This window comes from Sinocyclocheilus grahami, unplaced genomic scaffold, assembly GCF_001515645.1.
Source record: "Sinocyclocheilus grahami isolate Dianchi unplaced genomic scaffold, SAMN03320097.WGS_v1.1 scaffold250.1, whole genome shotgun sequence".
Lineage (NCBI taxonomy): Eukaryota > Metazoa > Chordata > Actinopteri > Cypriniformes > Cyprinidae > Sinocyclocheilus > Sinocyclocheilus grahami.
Genome location: NW_015505429.1, coordinates 1,190,661 through 1,205,651, shown reverse-complemented (window position 1 = coordinate 1,205,651; position 14,991 = coordinate 1,190,661). Strand labels below are relative to the sequence as shown.

General features: G+C 35.6%; 1 protein-coding gene and 1 pseudogene across 1 annotated transcript; both read right to left on the bottom strand.

Moving 5' to 3' along the window:
- The window catches only part of LOC107598356 (rod cGMP-specific 3',5'-cyclic phosphodiesterase subunit alpha-like), a 12,265-nt pseudogene extending 7,591 nt beyond the window's left edge, over positions 1 to 4,674 (bottom strand).
- A 4,921-nt stretch (positions 4,675 to 9,595) lies between these two features.
- tmem216 (transmembrane protein 216) lies at positions 9,596 to 14,690 on the bottom strand. The gene is made up of 6 exons (XM_016289633.1): positions 14,431 to 14,690; positions 13,772 to 13,785; positions 13,587 to 13,680; positions 11,539 to 11,631; positions 10,020 to 10,221; positions 9,596 to 9,832 (listed from the first exon to the last, which is right to left on the bottom strand). Exons 1-6 carry the CDS (start codon positions 14,441 to 14,443, stop codon positions 9,817 to 9,819), a joined length of 432 nt encoding a protein of 143 aa, XP_016145119.1. The 5' UTR covers positions 14,444 to 14,690; the 3' UTR covers positions 9,596 to 9,816.
- Positions 14,691 to 14,991: the final 301 nt, after the last annotated feature.

Genomic DNA, 14,991 nt, shown 5'->3' with positions numbered 1-14,991 from the left:
CATTTTCATTCAGGTTCACATTTACTGTAGGTTGAGATACATTCTTAGGTTCACATTTTCATTCAGGTTCACATTTACTGTAGATTGGGATTCAGGTTCAGATTCAGATTCGCATTTACATTCAGTTTTACATGTACTGAGATTCAGGTTTAGATTCACATCTACATTCAAGTTTACAATTAGATTCAACTTTACGTTCAGATTCACAATTAGGTTGAGATTCATGTTCAGGTTCACATTTAATGTATGTAGATTTAGATTCCGGTTCAGATTTAGATTTACATTTACATTCAGGTTCATTACTGTAAGTTGAGATTCAGGTTTAGGTTCACACTTCTCATACAGGTTCACATTTACTGTAGGTTGAGACTCACACTTTCATTCAGGTTCACATTTACTGTAGGTTGAGATACATTCTTAGGTTCACATTTTCATTCAGGTTCACATTGTAATGCACTATTGTAATGCACTCCTAGGTGGTTGTCCTGCATCTTCAATAAACAAGCTACAGGTAGTCCAAAATGCAGCGGCTAGAGTCCTTACCAGGTCAAGAAAATATGATCATATTACCCCAATTTTACAGTCTCTGCACTGGCTACCTATTAAGTTCCGTATCAGTTACAAAATATTATTACTTGCCTATAAGGCCCTTAATGGGTGAGCTCCTGCAAACCTAACTAGTCTTCTACCACGCTACAATCCATCACGCTCCCTAAGGTCGATTTTGCTTGGTTGGAACAGCAGCTATGCTAATTATATCTATTTGTTTCTCTGTTGGGATTTACACAAGCTTCAGTCTGGATCCAGAACACCTGAGAAGAGATGACCTCAGGACCTCAGATGATGCCAACCCTGAAACAACATACAGAACTACCACATTTTGCAATAAGTTTGATTGCATCATATAATAATTGCTGTTAATAGTGTTCATTGTCTGTTTGATTACGTCTTTAATTGATTTTTCCGAACATTTCTGCCATATGTACATTAACGGGAACAGCAGCTATGCTAATTATATCTATTTGTTTCTCTGTTGGGATTTACACAAGCTTCAGTCTGGATCCAGAACACCTGAGAAGAGATGACCTCAGGACCTCAGATGATGCCAACCCTGAAACAACATACAGAACTACCACATTTTGCAATAAGTTTGATTGCATCATATAATAATTGCTGTTAATAGTGTTAATTGTCTGTTTGATTACGTCTTTAATTGATTTTTCCGAACATTTCTGCCATATGTACATTAACTGAGTCATTACTGATAAGCTACCTCTAAATATTGTAGAAACTTAATTTGCTGTAAAGTTGCTTTGCAATGATTTGAATCATGAAAAGCGCTATACAAATAAACTTGAATTGAACTGAAATCGGGTGGAAATTAATGGGAAAACTAAAAAAGCCTCACATCTCCACAGGGAACCTGATTGAACTCAACTGAAAGTCTCTGTGGACTGTAGCACTAAGATAAAACAGACACATTTGTACAAAGTACTTTTTAGAGACTTTAGAGATTTGGCTTAGCAGTTTAGTTGAATCCAACAAACCCAGCATAATAAATTGAAAACAGGGTAAACTTTCTCTACACTATGAAATGTTCTCGATGAAATGTTCAAAAATAAATAATGCAGAGTCTGCTGATCTATCCATTACTATATATTTAGCTATGACACACTACTGTTCTATACTGTGGCCTCAAATACCTCCATTAGTGTTTCGTCCATGTCATCAAAAGGCTTTCCATCTTTCCTGTTATAGAATGTGGCCACGCCAACAATTTCCTCTTTCTTGTTTACGATGGGCAAAGAGAGTACATTCTTTATTGTCCATCCAGATTCATCCAGAGGCTCTTTCTGGCAGGACAAAAACAAACTTTAACCAAAATACATTTCGGGAAAATTTCTAAAATTTTGTAGATATACAAAATGCTGAGGTGTACAGCTTTTATTTTTGAAACACTGCTAATTAAATTGCATTCATTATTATTATTATTATTATACAGGGCTTTCATAGGTGCGTAAGTTAAGGTGAGCTCACTTGAAAGTCAAAGAACTCGTCTTCAGCTGCGTTCATGATATTACAGATCTGTAAGACAGAGTGAAGAGAAAGCAGCAGTCATGCTCACTGAGAAGGGGCATTGCTTTCTGATTAATTACTGTTCACAAAATTACAATTATCCATCATTTCAGTGTGGGAGCACATTCTATTCCCCCTCGCTGTGCACATGACAGGAACATTATAAACCATAATAGCTTCCAACTTGTCTGACTACTGTGGCATCAGGAGAGGAGAATGGAGGTCTAGACTCTCACCAGGCCGTTCTCTGCAACGCAGATGGGAAGTCCACTTACTAATGCCCAGTGGTCAGCTGGAGGGTTACTGTAACGACAATGCATGTGTGTCTGAACAGAACAATCCAGCACTTTACTTTAAATGGATCCCATTTTTATTTTCTAGGTAGTCTAGAAAAATCTAATATATGCATTAAAAGTTGTAAAAATTATTTTTAGTAACATTTTAATAACACTGTCTCTTATTTGAAATACAGTAAAAAACAGTAATACTGTCAAATAATATTACAATTTGTAATAACTTTTCTTTTGTAAAATTTTTTAAATCTAATTTATTCCTGTGATGCAAAGCTGAATTTTCAGCATCATTACTCCAGTCTTCAGTGTCACATGATCTCATTTGAATATGCTGATTTGATGCTTAAGAAACATTTATTATTATTATTATAGTTGAACAGATATGCTTTTTTTTTACCCATGATTCTTTGATGAACAGAAAGTTCTAATATTTTGTGACATTATAAATGTATTTACTGTCACTATTGATTAATTTAATGCATCCTTGCTAAATAAAAAACATTTTGAATGGTAGTGTATATATGCCAGGAATATGAAGATTTGTACTTTCAAATAAATAATTATGTCTTAGACCTGGCTCAATAGGAGGGCCTCCTGAAGATGGGCCCAGTCATGAGTTTGGCCCACCCTTGCAAACACCCAGAAACTGTCTGACCCACCTTACATCTTGGAACTGGAGAGCCAGACATGCTATTTCTTGATACAGTGTGTTTATAATTACAATGCATGTAATGTAGAATGATGCATGATAATGCATGTGGCAATACTGGGCTTAATTAAATGCCAAGTGGAAGCTCAAATTTAACAGGCAATATAAAATGCATTAACTTACGGAATGACTTTGATGTCCTCCTTTCCATGCAATATGTAATCAATCACTTTGTAGAAAATCATTTCCTGGAGCAGAATTAATACCGTAAGTCAAACATGTGACAGCATGTAAGAATTCATTTCTCTAACATGACTAACTAAACACATATTCCCTATTTATTCGGTGTATCACTCACTCTGCCATCAGGGGTCTTTGGTCCACTATAAGGAGGCACCTTTCCCATCAGTATGGGCCAAAGATCAAAAAACTCCTACAGACAAATAAACAAAAATCAAATTATTTCAATACTCTTCAACAGACAAATTACAAGTTACAAATCCAGCTGCATATTTGATGCAATACATAACTAATGAATCACTTTAGTTTTAGTCATGCCGAGGAGGCCCACAGAGTAGCGGTCTCAGTTGAGGAAGGCTCGGACTGTATAGAGGGCCTTGTGGAACTGTCGTTCAATGTCAGTCAGCTCCTCAAACACTTTGCTGGCAGACCAGAGCAACACCTGCAAAGATCACGGAGTGGCAGTGTTTACGGGTCAATGTCTTAAATCTCAATCTCCCAGAAATCCCACATGTCCTCTTCTGGTTTCACAGTTGTGCAGGTAGCTCAGGTGAAAAACTCGAAGCACAAGATTGGCAAAGTTGAGATATTTCTTCAGCGTCTACAAGACACAGAGCTCGATTGACTTCAACAGAGCGTTTAATCTGTTCTGTAGAAATCTGTTTAATCAAAATGCTTTTAACTGTATTCATATTCAATGAAAACATTTGAGATTAAAAGTATGTGTGGGAAGCACAATGCATATAATTAATCTTTCTGGCATTGTTTACGTTTCAAATTGGCATCCTCACCGAGACTCCGACTTATTGTTGAGCATAAACACAAAGCGCTGTACTCGCTATCACAGAGAGTGATATGAATGAATGCTACCTCTTCATCCTGAGCAGTGAAATGAGGAGCGCCAATATTGTTGACCGCCATGATGACGGCCACCATGTCCTTGCCGTTCATGATGAGAGTGGCGAGCACGTTCTTGGTCTCGTATCCAGAGCTCGATTGACTTCAACAGAGCGTTTAATCTGTTCTGTAGAAATCTGTTTAATCAAAATGCTTTTAACTGTATTCATATTCAATGAAAACATTTGAGATTAAAAGTATGTGTGGGAAGCACAATGCATATAATTAATCTTTCTGGCATTGTTTACGTTTCAAATTGGCATCCTCACCGAGACGCCGACTTATTGTTGAGCATAAACACAAAGCGCTGTACTCGCTATCACAGAGAGTGATATGAATGAATGCTACCTCTTCATCCTGAGCAGTGAAATGAGGAGCGCCAATATTGTTGACCGCCATGATGACGGCCACCATGTCCTTGCCGTTCATGATGAGAGTGGCGAGCACGTTCTTGGTCTCGTATTCTGTGAGGGTGTCTAGGAAGTCACTGAAGTGGCTGTCCTGGAGAGTGAAGCACATTTAAACTTACTGTAACATTAATATGTTATGGTTATTGTAATTTAGCTTTAAATAAAGGTAGCTTATTTTGTGCTCTGTTGAAAATCGTTCACCTACTTTGGTGTTCCTGGTCAAAAATTACTGGCCTTTTAAATTCAATGCAGCACAGGTTTTTCTTTTTGGATTTGATTTGACCTCATTGGTCTGAGCTTATGCACCTCAGTTTTTGAGTGACAAAAGCATTATTTGTGAATCATTTTGGCAATGTTCACTCAAAAACTGAGGTGCATAAGCTCAGATGATTGAGGCCTATGATCAATCAGTTCCAAAAAGGAATACAAAATGTGTGCTAGTTGAAAGAAAACAGTTTAATAAAAATATTGAACCCAATGTTTGGTAATAAAATAGCATGTGGTTTTCCCATTTTTACCTGGGAACACCACAAGTGTATTGAGCTAGGAAAAAATTGTCAATGATCAGTACATTTGTTACAATATTTATTCTATGGTCTCTTTGTTACAAAGTAATAACAGTAAATTATGCATAATTGCATGCAACTAACCTTAAACCAAACCCTAATCTAAACATACTCAGTACATATAGTACACATTATATTAATCAGTAATTAATTGTATAATTACACCTTTAAAAAAAACTGCAACCTAATATTTAATAACCTTTGTTAATATCAGTTAGCAAAAATACAGCTGTTCATTGTTATAAAACTTTGAAATGTTGACAACTTGCTTGTTTGTAGGTGACCAAATACTTATTTTACCGAGGAATTTACCAATTAATTCTTTAAAAATCCTACAATGTGATTTTCTGGATTTTTTTTCTCATTTTGTCTCTCATCTTTTTAAGTGGGAGAACTTGCACAATTGGTGGCTGACTAAATACTTTTTTGCCCCACTGTATATTACAACTAATATATATACTAATATTTATAAATGCATTGGGGGTATTTTTTAACTAACGTAGTTAGCTAACATTAACAAAAAGAAGTCTATTGTAAAGCATTACCAAATATTTTTAATTCAGTTTAATTAAATATTTTGTAACACTTTATTTCACAATTTCTATTTACAGTATAGTTCAATACACATTGTTAGTTAACATTATTTAATTGCATAATTACACTGTGACTAGGATCAAATCAAGTGCAGTCAAATATAGTTTGTGGTTTTCATGGGTCAGCATCAAAACATACATTCTGGATAATATTTGAATAATGGATTTCATTGAATTTCTCTCAGGTGCCTCTGAAATATTAAATTCTCCATATTCTCTTCCACATTAACACTAGAAAGGGAGTGTAAAATGTAGATTCAAGGTAAGCACTGATATTCTGCTGATTTGAGGAACACAGCGTACACGGCGTTAGGCATTGACCTTTAGATTTAATCCAGGATCGCTCTAATTCAACTCAGATTAAAGACTTTTATCCGCTCCATAACACACTGTGTGAGAGTGTTGACCTGCGCTAATCCAGCACTGGCCTTGCATATTAACAACAGAGCTCCAGTGCACATAAAAAGAGAAGAAATCACACTCTCAAAATGTTCAAAATCCCTCACTTGTTCGGTTTAGGAAGCGGGCAACACTTTTCGCATATGCAAACCGTATATCTGTGGATATTTGTGGTTAGTCAGCAGTCTGTCAGACATCTGAAACTGAGATAGCAAGTTGTCGCCACCTTCAGGGTTTCAAATACACCCGCTTGGTATTTTGGTCACACAACGCAAAGATTGAGATCCGCCATTTTTTTCATAAGTGATTATGAACACTACAGAGGAAAGTATATTGCTGTATGAGCAGTGAAGCACACTGTGTGCCAAAGACAGTCTGTTCCTTTGAAAAATGTTTAGTAATTTCTAATCAAAGAGAGGGGGAGATTTCACTGCACATTGAGTCATATCTGGCTGTGCAACATCTCCAGCACATTTCTCAAGTTTATCAGCAGTAGCCACTAATAATTAGCATAGAATCCAGTTTTGGCGATGGTTCACCCTCAGAATAAAAAAAAAATGCACGAAGCTTTCACTGCCTTCATGAAAATTAACCATGGTTTTACTACAAACAAAAAACATGGTTACTATAGTTAAACCATGGTAACCTCAAATTAACCATGGTTTTGCTATACTAACCAGTTTAACCATGGTATTTGTAGTAAAACTGTGGTTACACAAACGGTAATCAATACACCAAAAAACAAACATGGTTAATACACTTTTACTACAATAAAATCATGGTTAATGTTCATAAGGGTGGGGTGACGATACCCTTTCAAAATATACTATGTACCATTTATGTATTAATACATACACTGGGGGTACTAATATGCACCTTTTAGGGGTAAATAAGGTACTTTTTGAAAAGTTATCACCCAAATGCAGAGGTGTAAAGAGTACCTAAAAACCATACTTGAGTAAAAGTACAGATACCTTTCAGTGAAAATTACTCCACTACACGTTACAAGTCACCATTTCCAAAACAACTTGAGTAAAAGTCTTAAGAGTATCTGATTTGAACAGTACTTAAGTATTTTACTTATACTAAATATAGGCAAAACAAATGCACTAGTCAAAGAGACATGCCAGTGATAAACTGTAATGTTGTGGAGAAGCTGGGGGAAAAGGCAGAAGCAAGCATCTATGTGCAGATATTTAATGGAAAACTAGAACAGACAATAAGCCAAAAACCAAAGGAAACAAAGAACAGAATGACTGGCAAACAGACAACCATTACATTCAACAGCTCACAAGGAACTGATGAAAAACTAGAGCTATATATACACACAGGGTTAGACAAGCTTAACAAGACAAGACACACCTGGAGACTAATCACGAGGAAACCAATGCACAAACGGACTACAAACACCACGGGAGACAGGAAGCGACAAAAGTCCAGGGCAAGGCACAGAGAGCATGAAACACAAACAAGAAAGAGTTGATTTGTGAGGAGAGCAATCACATTTATTTTCTAAAACCAAAATAAAACTGAACACCTCAAAATTATATAAAAACAATATCCTTCAAAAAGGTCTCTTCAGTGTAATAGATAAATAAAATAATGCTAAGTAAAATTAAAAAGCCGAAGCCTTCTTGCAGTGGATGTGCTGGTTTGAGCCTAATTGCCGGCTGCAGTCACGTCCTCATCTCTTATATAAAACACCTGTGATTCACAAATACGTGCTAAGGAACTAGCATCCACATAAAGTAGCCTTGTTGACAAGTTTGGGTGAGTAAAGGCAAAACGCACAAGATGCAGTACTTTCAGTGACCTGTAATGGGCAGTATCACGTCTCTTGTAGCAGAAATAAACTGCTGCAGAAAAAGTTAGGTCCATGCAAAATGTAACGTGTAACTGCAACACTCATTTCAAATGTAGTGGCGTAAAGAGTACAGATACTCGTTCAAAAATGTAGTGAAGTAGAGAGTAAAAGATGCTAATATCTTTGATACTCAGTACAACTACAAAGTATCGAAAAAGATACTCAAGTACAGTAACTAATTACATTTACTCCAATACTTTACACCTCTGCCCAAATTAAAGCTTTTGTACCTTTTTCTGAGTGTGGATGTTTGTTATTTAATCATTTCATTGCTTTCTCTGCTGGAACAAAAAAAATTATATTAATAATTTGACAGAATTTGTAGGTTTACTGGCTATATTGTGAATGGTATTGGTTTTAATAATAGTCCATTAATTTAATAATAATAGTACCTTTTTCTGAGTGTGGATGTTTGTTATTTAATCATTTCATTGCTTTCTCTGCTGGAACAAAAACAATTATATTAATAATTTGACAGAATTTGTAGGTTTACTGGCTATATTGTGAATGGTATTGGTTTTAATAATAGTCCCTGTGGGTCCACTGGTAATTTGTCATCACCTATTTGTGTTAAAACCAATAAATCCTAATGGAATGTGTCCCAAAACACACTACAGACAACCATTGTTTAATGGTTTAATGGTTCATTAGTTGATAGTTTGTAACGGTTGTAATGGTATTTGTGGAAGCCATAAGAATGTCTGTGATGGTTTCAGCAGGGTTTCATGCCAGAAAACGGTTGCTTTTAATACAATTCATTAAAAACAGGCGTGACACGACTGCTCTGCTTGTAAAAATGAGATTCTGAATAGTCACGTTCATTTATGTATATTTTATGTATATTTTCGTCTCAGAATGAAATGTGAGTAAGAATTGCTAGCGTCGCACTGATCTCTACAGGTCATATTGAGAATTGCACAAAGCCTCTGTGTTGACCTGGGCAGCAGGACGCTGAGAATCACTTGGGGTTACTGGAGATGGTTTAAAAGAGGAGTCATAATCCTGTGTCCAATAGTAATTAGGATTAGGACATTCACCTGACAGCAGTCACAGTATGCATATAAACATGTGTTGACACAGTTAGAACATCTGGAAAATTAAGAACTTTAGGTTGTTGCTTGCCAGAATTGTCACTAATTTAGTGTTGCAAACATACAATCAAGAAAAGTTTCAAGAGCTTTCAGTTCCGTTCAGTATTATGTACATGAGGGTCTAGTTCAGTTGCCTCCTTACTCAAAAGGCAAAAGTTTGAGGTTATTAGGATAACAAAATGAAATGAAAATAATGAAAAAAATTAATTAAATTGATCATGTGCGACAGTAAGGACCTTTATAATGTTACAAAAAAATCTAGCTGTTATTTTGAACTTTGTTCATCAAAAATCCAGAAAAATAATGTATAATGTTCAAATAGAAAACAGTTACTTAAAATTGTAATACATTTCACAATGTTTCACATTTCGAAAATATGCATTTTGAAACATTTCGAAAACGTGTATGTGCATGATTAAGTGTTAAAATTATGACGACACAATTGTTTCACTCTACCATTTAATAATGGCAGTCTATATTCACATAAATACATTTACATTTAATTAACAACATATTATTTAAAAAAATCTATGCAAACTGGAAACAGCTTTTATAACATCTCAAGATCTATTTAATACAGATGCTTAATCTATTTGTTTGAAAAACTGTACAAATGAAATGTGTTTTATGTAACTTACATGTATTGTAAAAAAGGTAACTGTTGACAGCTCTCAGTTTGAAAGACTGCAAGCTTATTCTGTTCAGTGTTTTCATTCTGACATAAAAAAACAGATGAACTTAATAAATGTTGGCCCTGAAAGAGAGTGAAAAAATGCTGAGTATAAATATCTAGTATTTTAAAAAGACAGTCAGTTCTGTAAATTTCCACTTGCATATATTGATTCTATTCCATGCATGTCTTTTCATAACGTGTATGTCTCTTTATAACTATAGGATAAATATGTTGAAAAACATACAAAATACAGAAGTTTTTTCATTACCTTGAAAAAACCGAGATGGTCATGAGCCCCAGAACCAGCTCAAAGCTGTAGAAGCAGAGCAGCACAGCATTGAGCACAAACTCCAGCCGTAACACAAAGGTCTGCAGCAGCAGGTAGTAGACGCTTAGCACTGCACAGGGCACCAGAACAGCAACACTCACAAACAGAGCCAGAGAGCGCTGACACAGGTTCCCCTTCCAGCCTGAAAGTCAGAATTCACAGGCCATTACACAACAAACAGCGTAATCAATCTTTTTTATCAACCTGTTACGATGACATTCATCCACTCATTGCCATAGCAGGATTGAGAGGTTCAGAACTGAACAGAAAAAGTCTTTTAAATGTATATATATTACTGCTGTCAAACGATTAATCACATCCAAAATAAGTTTTTGCTTACATAATATGTGTGTGAACTGTGCATATTTGTTATGTATATATAAATACACACACATGCATGTATATATTTAAGAAAAATATGTTACGCTTGTATACAAAATATATTTATATATAAATTATATGAATATAAATATATACATGTAAATATATGCAATTTTTTCAAAATATATAGGTGTATGCATTTCCTAATCAAGTCCAATCAGTATAATCACACACAGCTGGACTCAAATGAAGGTGTAGAACGATCTCAAGGATGATCAGAAGAAATGGACAGCACCTGAGTTAAATATATGAGTGTCACAGCAAAGGGTCTGAATACTTAGGACCATGTGATATTTCAGTTTTTCTTTTTTAATAAATCTGCAAAAATGTCAACAATTCTGTGTTTTTGTGTCAATATGGGGTGCTGTGTGTACATTAATGAGGAAAAAAAATGAACTTAAATGATTTTAGCAAATGGCTGCAATATAACAAAGAGTGAAAAATTTAAGGGGGTCTGAATACTTTCCGTACCCACTGTATGTACATTATATATATATATGGCATTGATGAGATTTATTTTCTATAGATTAAGATCTATTTTAAAACCTGCAACAAAAGCAATGATATTTCAAAATATTACTACAACTTAAAATAACTGTATTCTATTTTAATATATTTTAATTAAATATAAGTGTGGAAAACAGTTATGCTGGAAACCGTGATACATTTTTTTCAGGATCCTTTGATGAATATAAGGCATTGATTTGAAATAGAAAACTTTTGTAAAATTATAAATGTCTTTACTGTCATTTTTGATCAATTTAATGCATCCTTCCTGAATGAAAGTATTAAATTAGTAGTGTAATAAATATTATTATTTTGTGTAAGACTAATTCATCTGTTGTGTGACTGTATTACAAGTACTTATATTATGAAATGTATTTTGAATTGCAATACAGTAAATTCCTCTTCCTGTCATTTCAACTCCAATGAATATAAAAAGGAGGCAAGTTTTTTGCACAACCCAGCTCTAAAGAGGGGACTTCTGAATGAAGATGATTTTAGTCCTCTGAAGGAAATAATTCTACAGCTACTTCTTGAACGTACAGCACACTAAACAACATTGTATCACACTGACCGTAGAAGAGTCTGAGGGTTTCCAGGCCCAAGAAGAGGAGTAGCAGGACAACATCCAATATCAGATTGGCTTGTGGGTAAGGGAGGATCACCCCTACAAATGACAGAGCAAGCACTGATTACTACACATATACAATCTCAACCTCTAGATCAGGGGTGTCAAACTTAAAGGGGTCATATGATGTTGCTAAAAAGAACATTATTTTGTGTATTTGGTGTAATGAAATGTGTTTATGCGGTTTAAGGTAAAAAAAAAAAACACATTATTTTCCACATACTGTACATTATTGTTTCTCCTCTATGCCCCGCCTTTCTGAAACGCGTCGATTTTTACAAAGCTCATCGGTCTGAAAAGCGAGGTGTGCTCTGATTGACCAGCTATCCAGTGCGTTGTGATTGGCCGAATACCTCAAGCGTGTGACGGAAATGTTACGCCCCTCACCATACTGTGATGCCGTGTCCCAGTCGGAGCGACGAGATAAAAACATTAAAACCCATTATAAACGAGGCATTTGTTGCATCCAGTGGGGATATAATTACTGATTATAATGACTTATACTGTTTTTTTACGCGTTGCGTTGCATCGCGCCGCATAAACATAAAACCATGTCTGCATTTGTGATCGGATAAATGACAAACAACAAGCGCTACTCTACACTGCTCAAAACTCTTTTCAAATTCTTTAAATATAAAAAACGTATTTACAGGCTGTGAGTCAGAAGCGCCAGACTGTCCTTGCGAAGTTGGAACTGCCCCACTTTATAGAAACAGACATTGTAGTCTACTCTCTCAGGAAACGACCCCGGGCTGGACTCCGCTTCGTCCACAGTGAAAGCCGATCCCCCGATCCAGTGCAAAGTTGATGTATTTCCTCAGCGACCAGCACGGATCGTGACACATGACAAAAGGCGTGAACATTTGGGTGGCGTTATGCAAATCTTCCCACATCGTGACGTAGACATGTTGGGGCGTGTTAGAACGAGCTGTTTTAGGTAGGCGTGGTTGACTCATTGGATTTGAGACTTTAGTCTTTGCAACTTTACAGATCTTCTTTATGCATCAAGAGCTTGTAACACTCCAAAGAGAAAGGAAAAATTTTAATCGCATCATATGACCCCTTTAATTCCTAGAGGGCCGGAGCCCTGCAGAGTTTAGATTCAACCCTAATTAAACACACCTGATCCAATTAATGAAGTCCTTCAGGCTTATTTGAAAACTACATTGTATGTGTGTTGGAGCAGGGTTGGAACAAAACACTGCAGGGCTCCGGCCCTCCAGGGGTGTATTCCTGAAAGCACAGTTAACTTAACATCAGCTAAACCTTCGGTTGATTAACCCCAAACCTTGCTTACTCAAGGTATGTGGTTCCAAAAACGCATTCGGGAGTAAGTTAATTCAACTCTGAGTATGTTCCAGGTTAAGACTCAAGACATTCTCAAAAGAGCGACGAATGGACGAGTCACTATGGAAACGGACGCTAAGAAAAAGCACGCCATGCGGTTTCTTCCTTCTTTTGTTCAATGGTCGTTTACATGCTTAGTGCATATCGCCACCTAATTGATGGTTGTGCAATCATTTAAATTTTTTTTCCGTTTAATCTTTAATCCTTGAGAATATGAATGATATTGTTTGTTTAATGCTAATTATATATCAAGTCATATCAGATATGCATTTAGACATTATAGAAAATGCAGATCCATGTGTAAGATAATATAAAATGTAATAAATATATAATTAAACATTACCTTGTCATAGTGTTTTATAATTCATACAGATAACTGTTATATATGCCAATAAACTAAATATAATCATATTAGTATAATATATTACCTTATTTATTACTTATATTAGCGCATCCTCATTAACATTTCATACAAATATATATATATAAATAAAATACACTATATTACATATTGTAATATTATATAATGTTGTGCGCTATCTGTCACGCCCACTGAAGGCTCATCAGTAGATCCTGCTTTTTGGAATACCCCCCAGGAATTGAGTTTGACACCCTGCTCTAGATGCTTTACTGAGCCCATACATCACCTTTGTAGATAAACATAAGAATCTCAGCGATGAAGAACGCTGCAAAATACCAGCCATTCAAATGAAACAGGATCTGCAGTGGTGTGGAGGACAACTGAGATACTTTGTTAAGATGCCACATAAACAGACCAAACAAAGATAGATGTGTAATTAAGAAAACTGTAAAGGACAGCTTGAAAGGATACCACAGGTTGTCTTCCTGCAAAAGCGAAGTTAAATTAGTAAGGTCATCCTTTATTGTCTCCCTTAGGAGAAATTTGTGAGAGCAGGTCAACTTACAACAACATTACACTTAAGACCAAAAAATAAAAAAAAACACTGAATTAATGAACATAATGTTCGACTAAAAGTAGAGGAGAGACTGGGAATTGTAACCCCTTTTGTCTCTGGCCGTTTTGGTCCTGAAACTCTCAAAAATTGCCTACCCACATCTGATCACTATAAATATCTGCCATTTTAAGATCTAATTTGATCATAAAGTTAAAAATTATGCTGAATTTTTTTTTATTATTTCATCTGCAAACATGAAACATGAAATTCATATTCTCATAAAATCCACCTATTTAAATATAACTGATTTTTAAATAAGAAAATAAATCGTATGCGCCACTGAATGAACGAGTTAAGGGGGATTTTTCTTTCTTTCCAGAATTCTGGCTTTTTTTTCCGCCATTCGACTCAAACAGGCATTAATTGATCGCTTTTCGTTTACCAAATCATTTTACTTGGCTTCATAAAAAGCCATTCGTTCTATTCACAATAAAATATAGGCAAATGTGTGCCGACATGGAGCTAAAATCAACTTATTTACAACCAACCCCACATCTTTCTGCTTAGTGCTTACCGTGCGCGGCCATATTGAATTGTCATGGAAACGGCATACTGTGGGCGGAGACAACCTTCAGCCGTCCAATCAAAACCCACGTCAAGAAAACAAGCGCGCTTATTTGACAACTTTACATGTCTTTATTTGAACGGGAACTATTTTAAGGCATTCTATTTTACTTATAAACTCAACCCATTACACTGCAAGAAAGTACATGCTTTTTGAAGAATTTTTTTTTTTCAGTTTTTGTTAATCACTAGATAAAACCATTAATGAAATAAAAGCACATCAGAACAAACAAGCTATAATTAATAAAAAAAGATCAAATAAAATGACAATTTCTGCATTAGTACTGAATCACTTAATGACTTAACACATATTATGATGTGAATTAGCTACAGTATGTTATCATTATGAGCGTCTATGATAGGGTGACCATAAGTGCCATTTTCCCAGGACACGCGCGTCCTGGCCAGGATTTCTATATTGCCTAAAATATCTAGGTTTTGGCTTTGTTTGCGTGTGCAGACCGATCGGTGTATGACATCAAAATACCTCGAGAGCATTTTGAAAGCATAA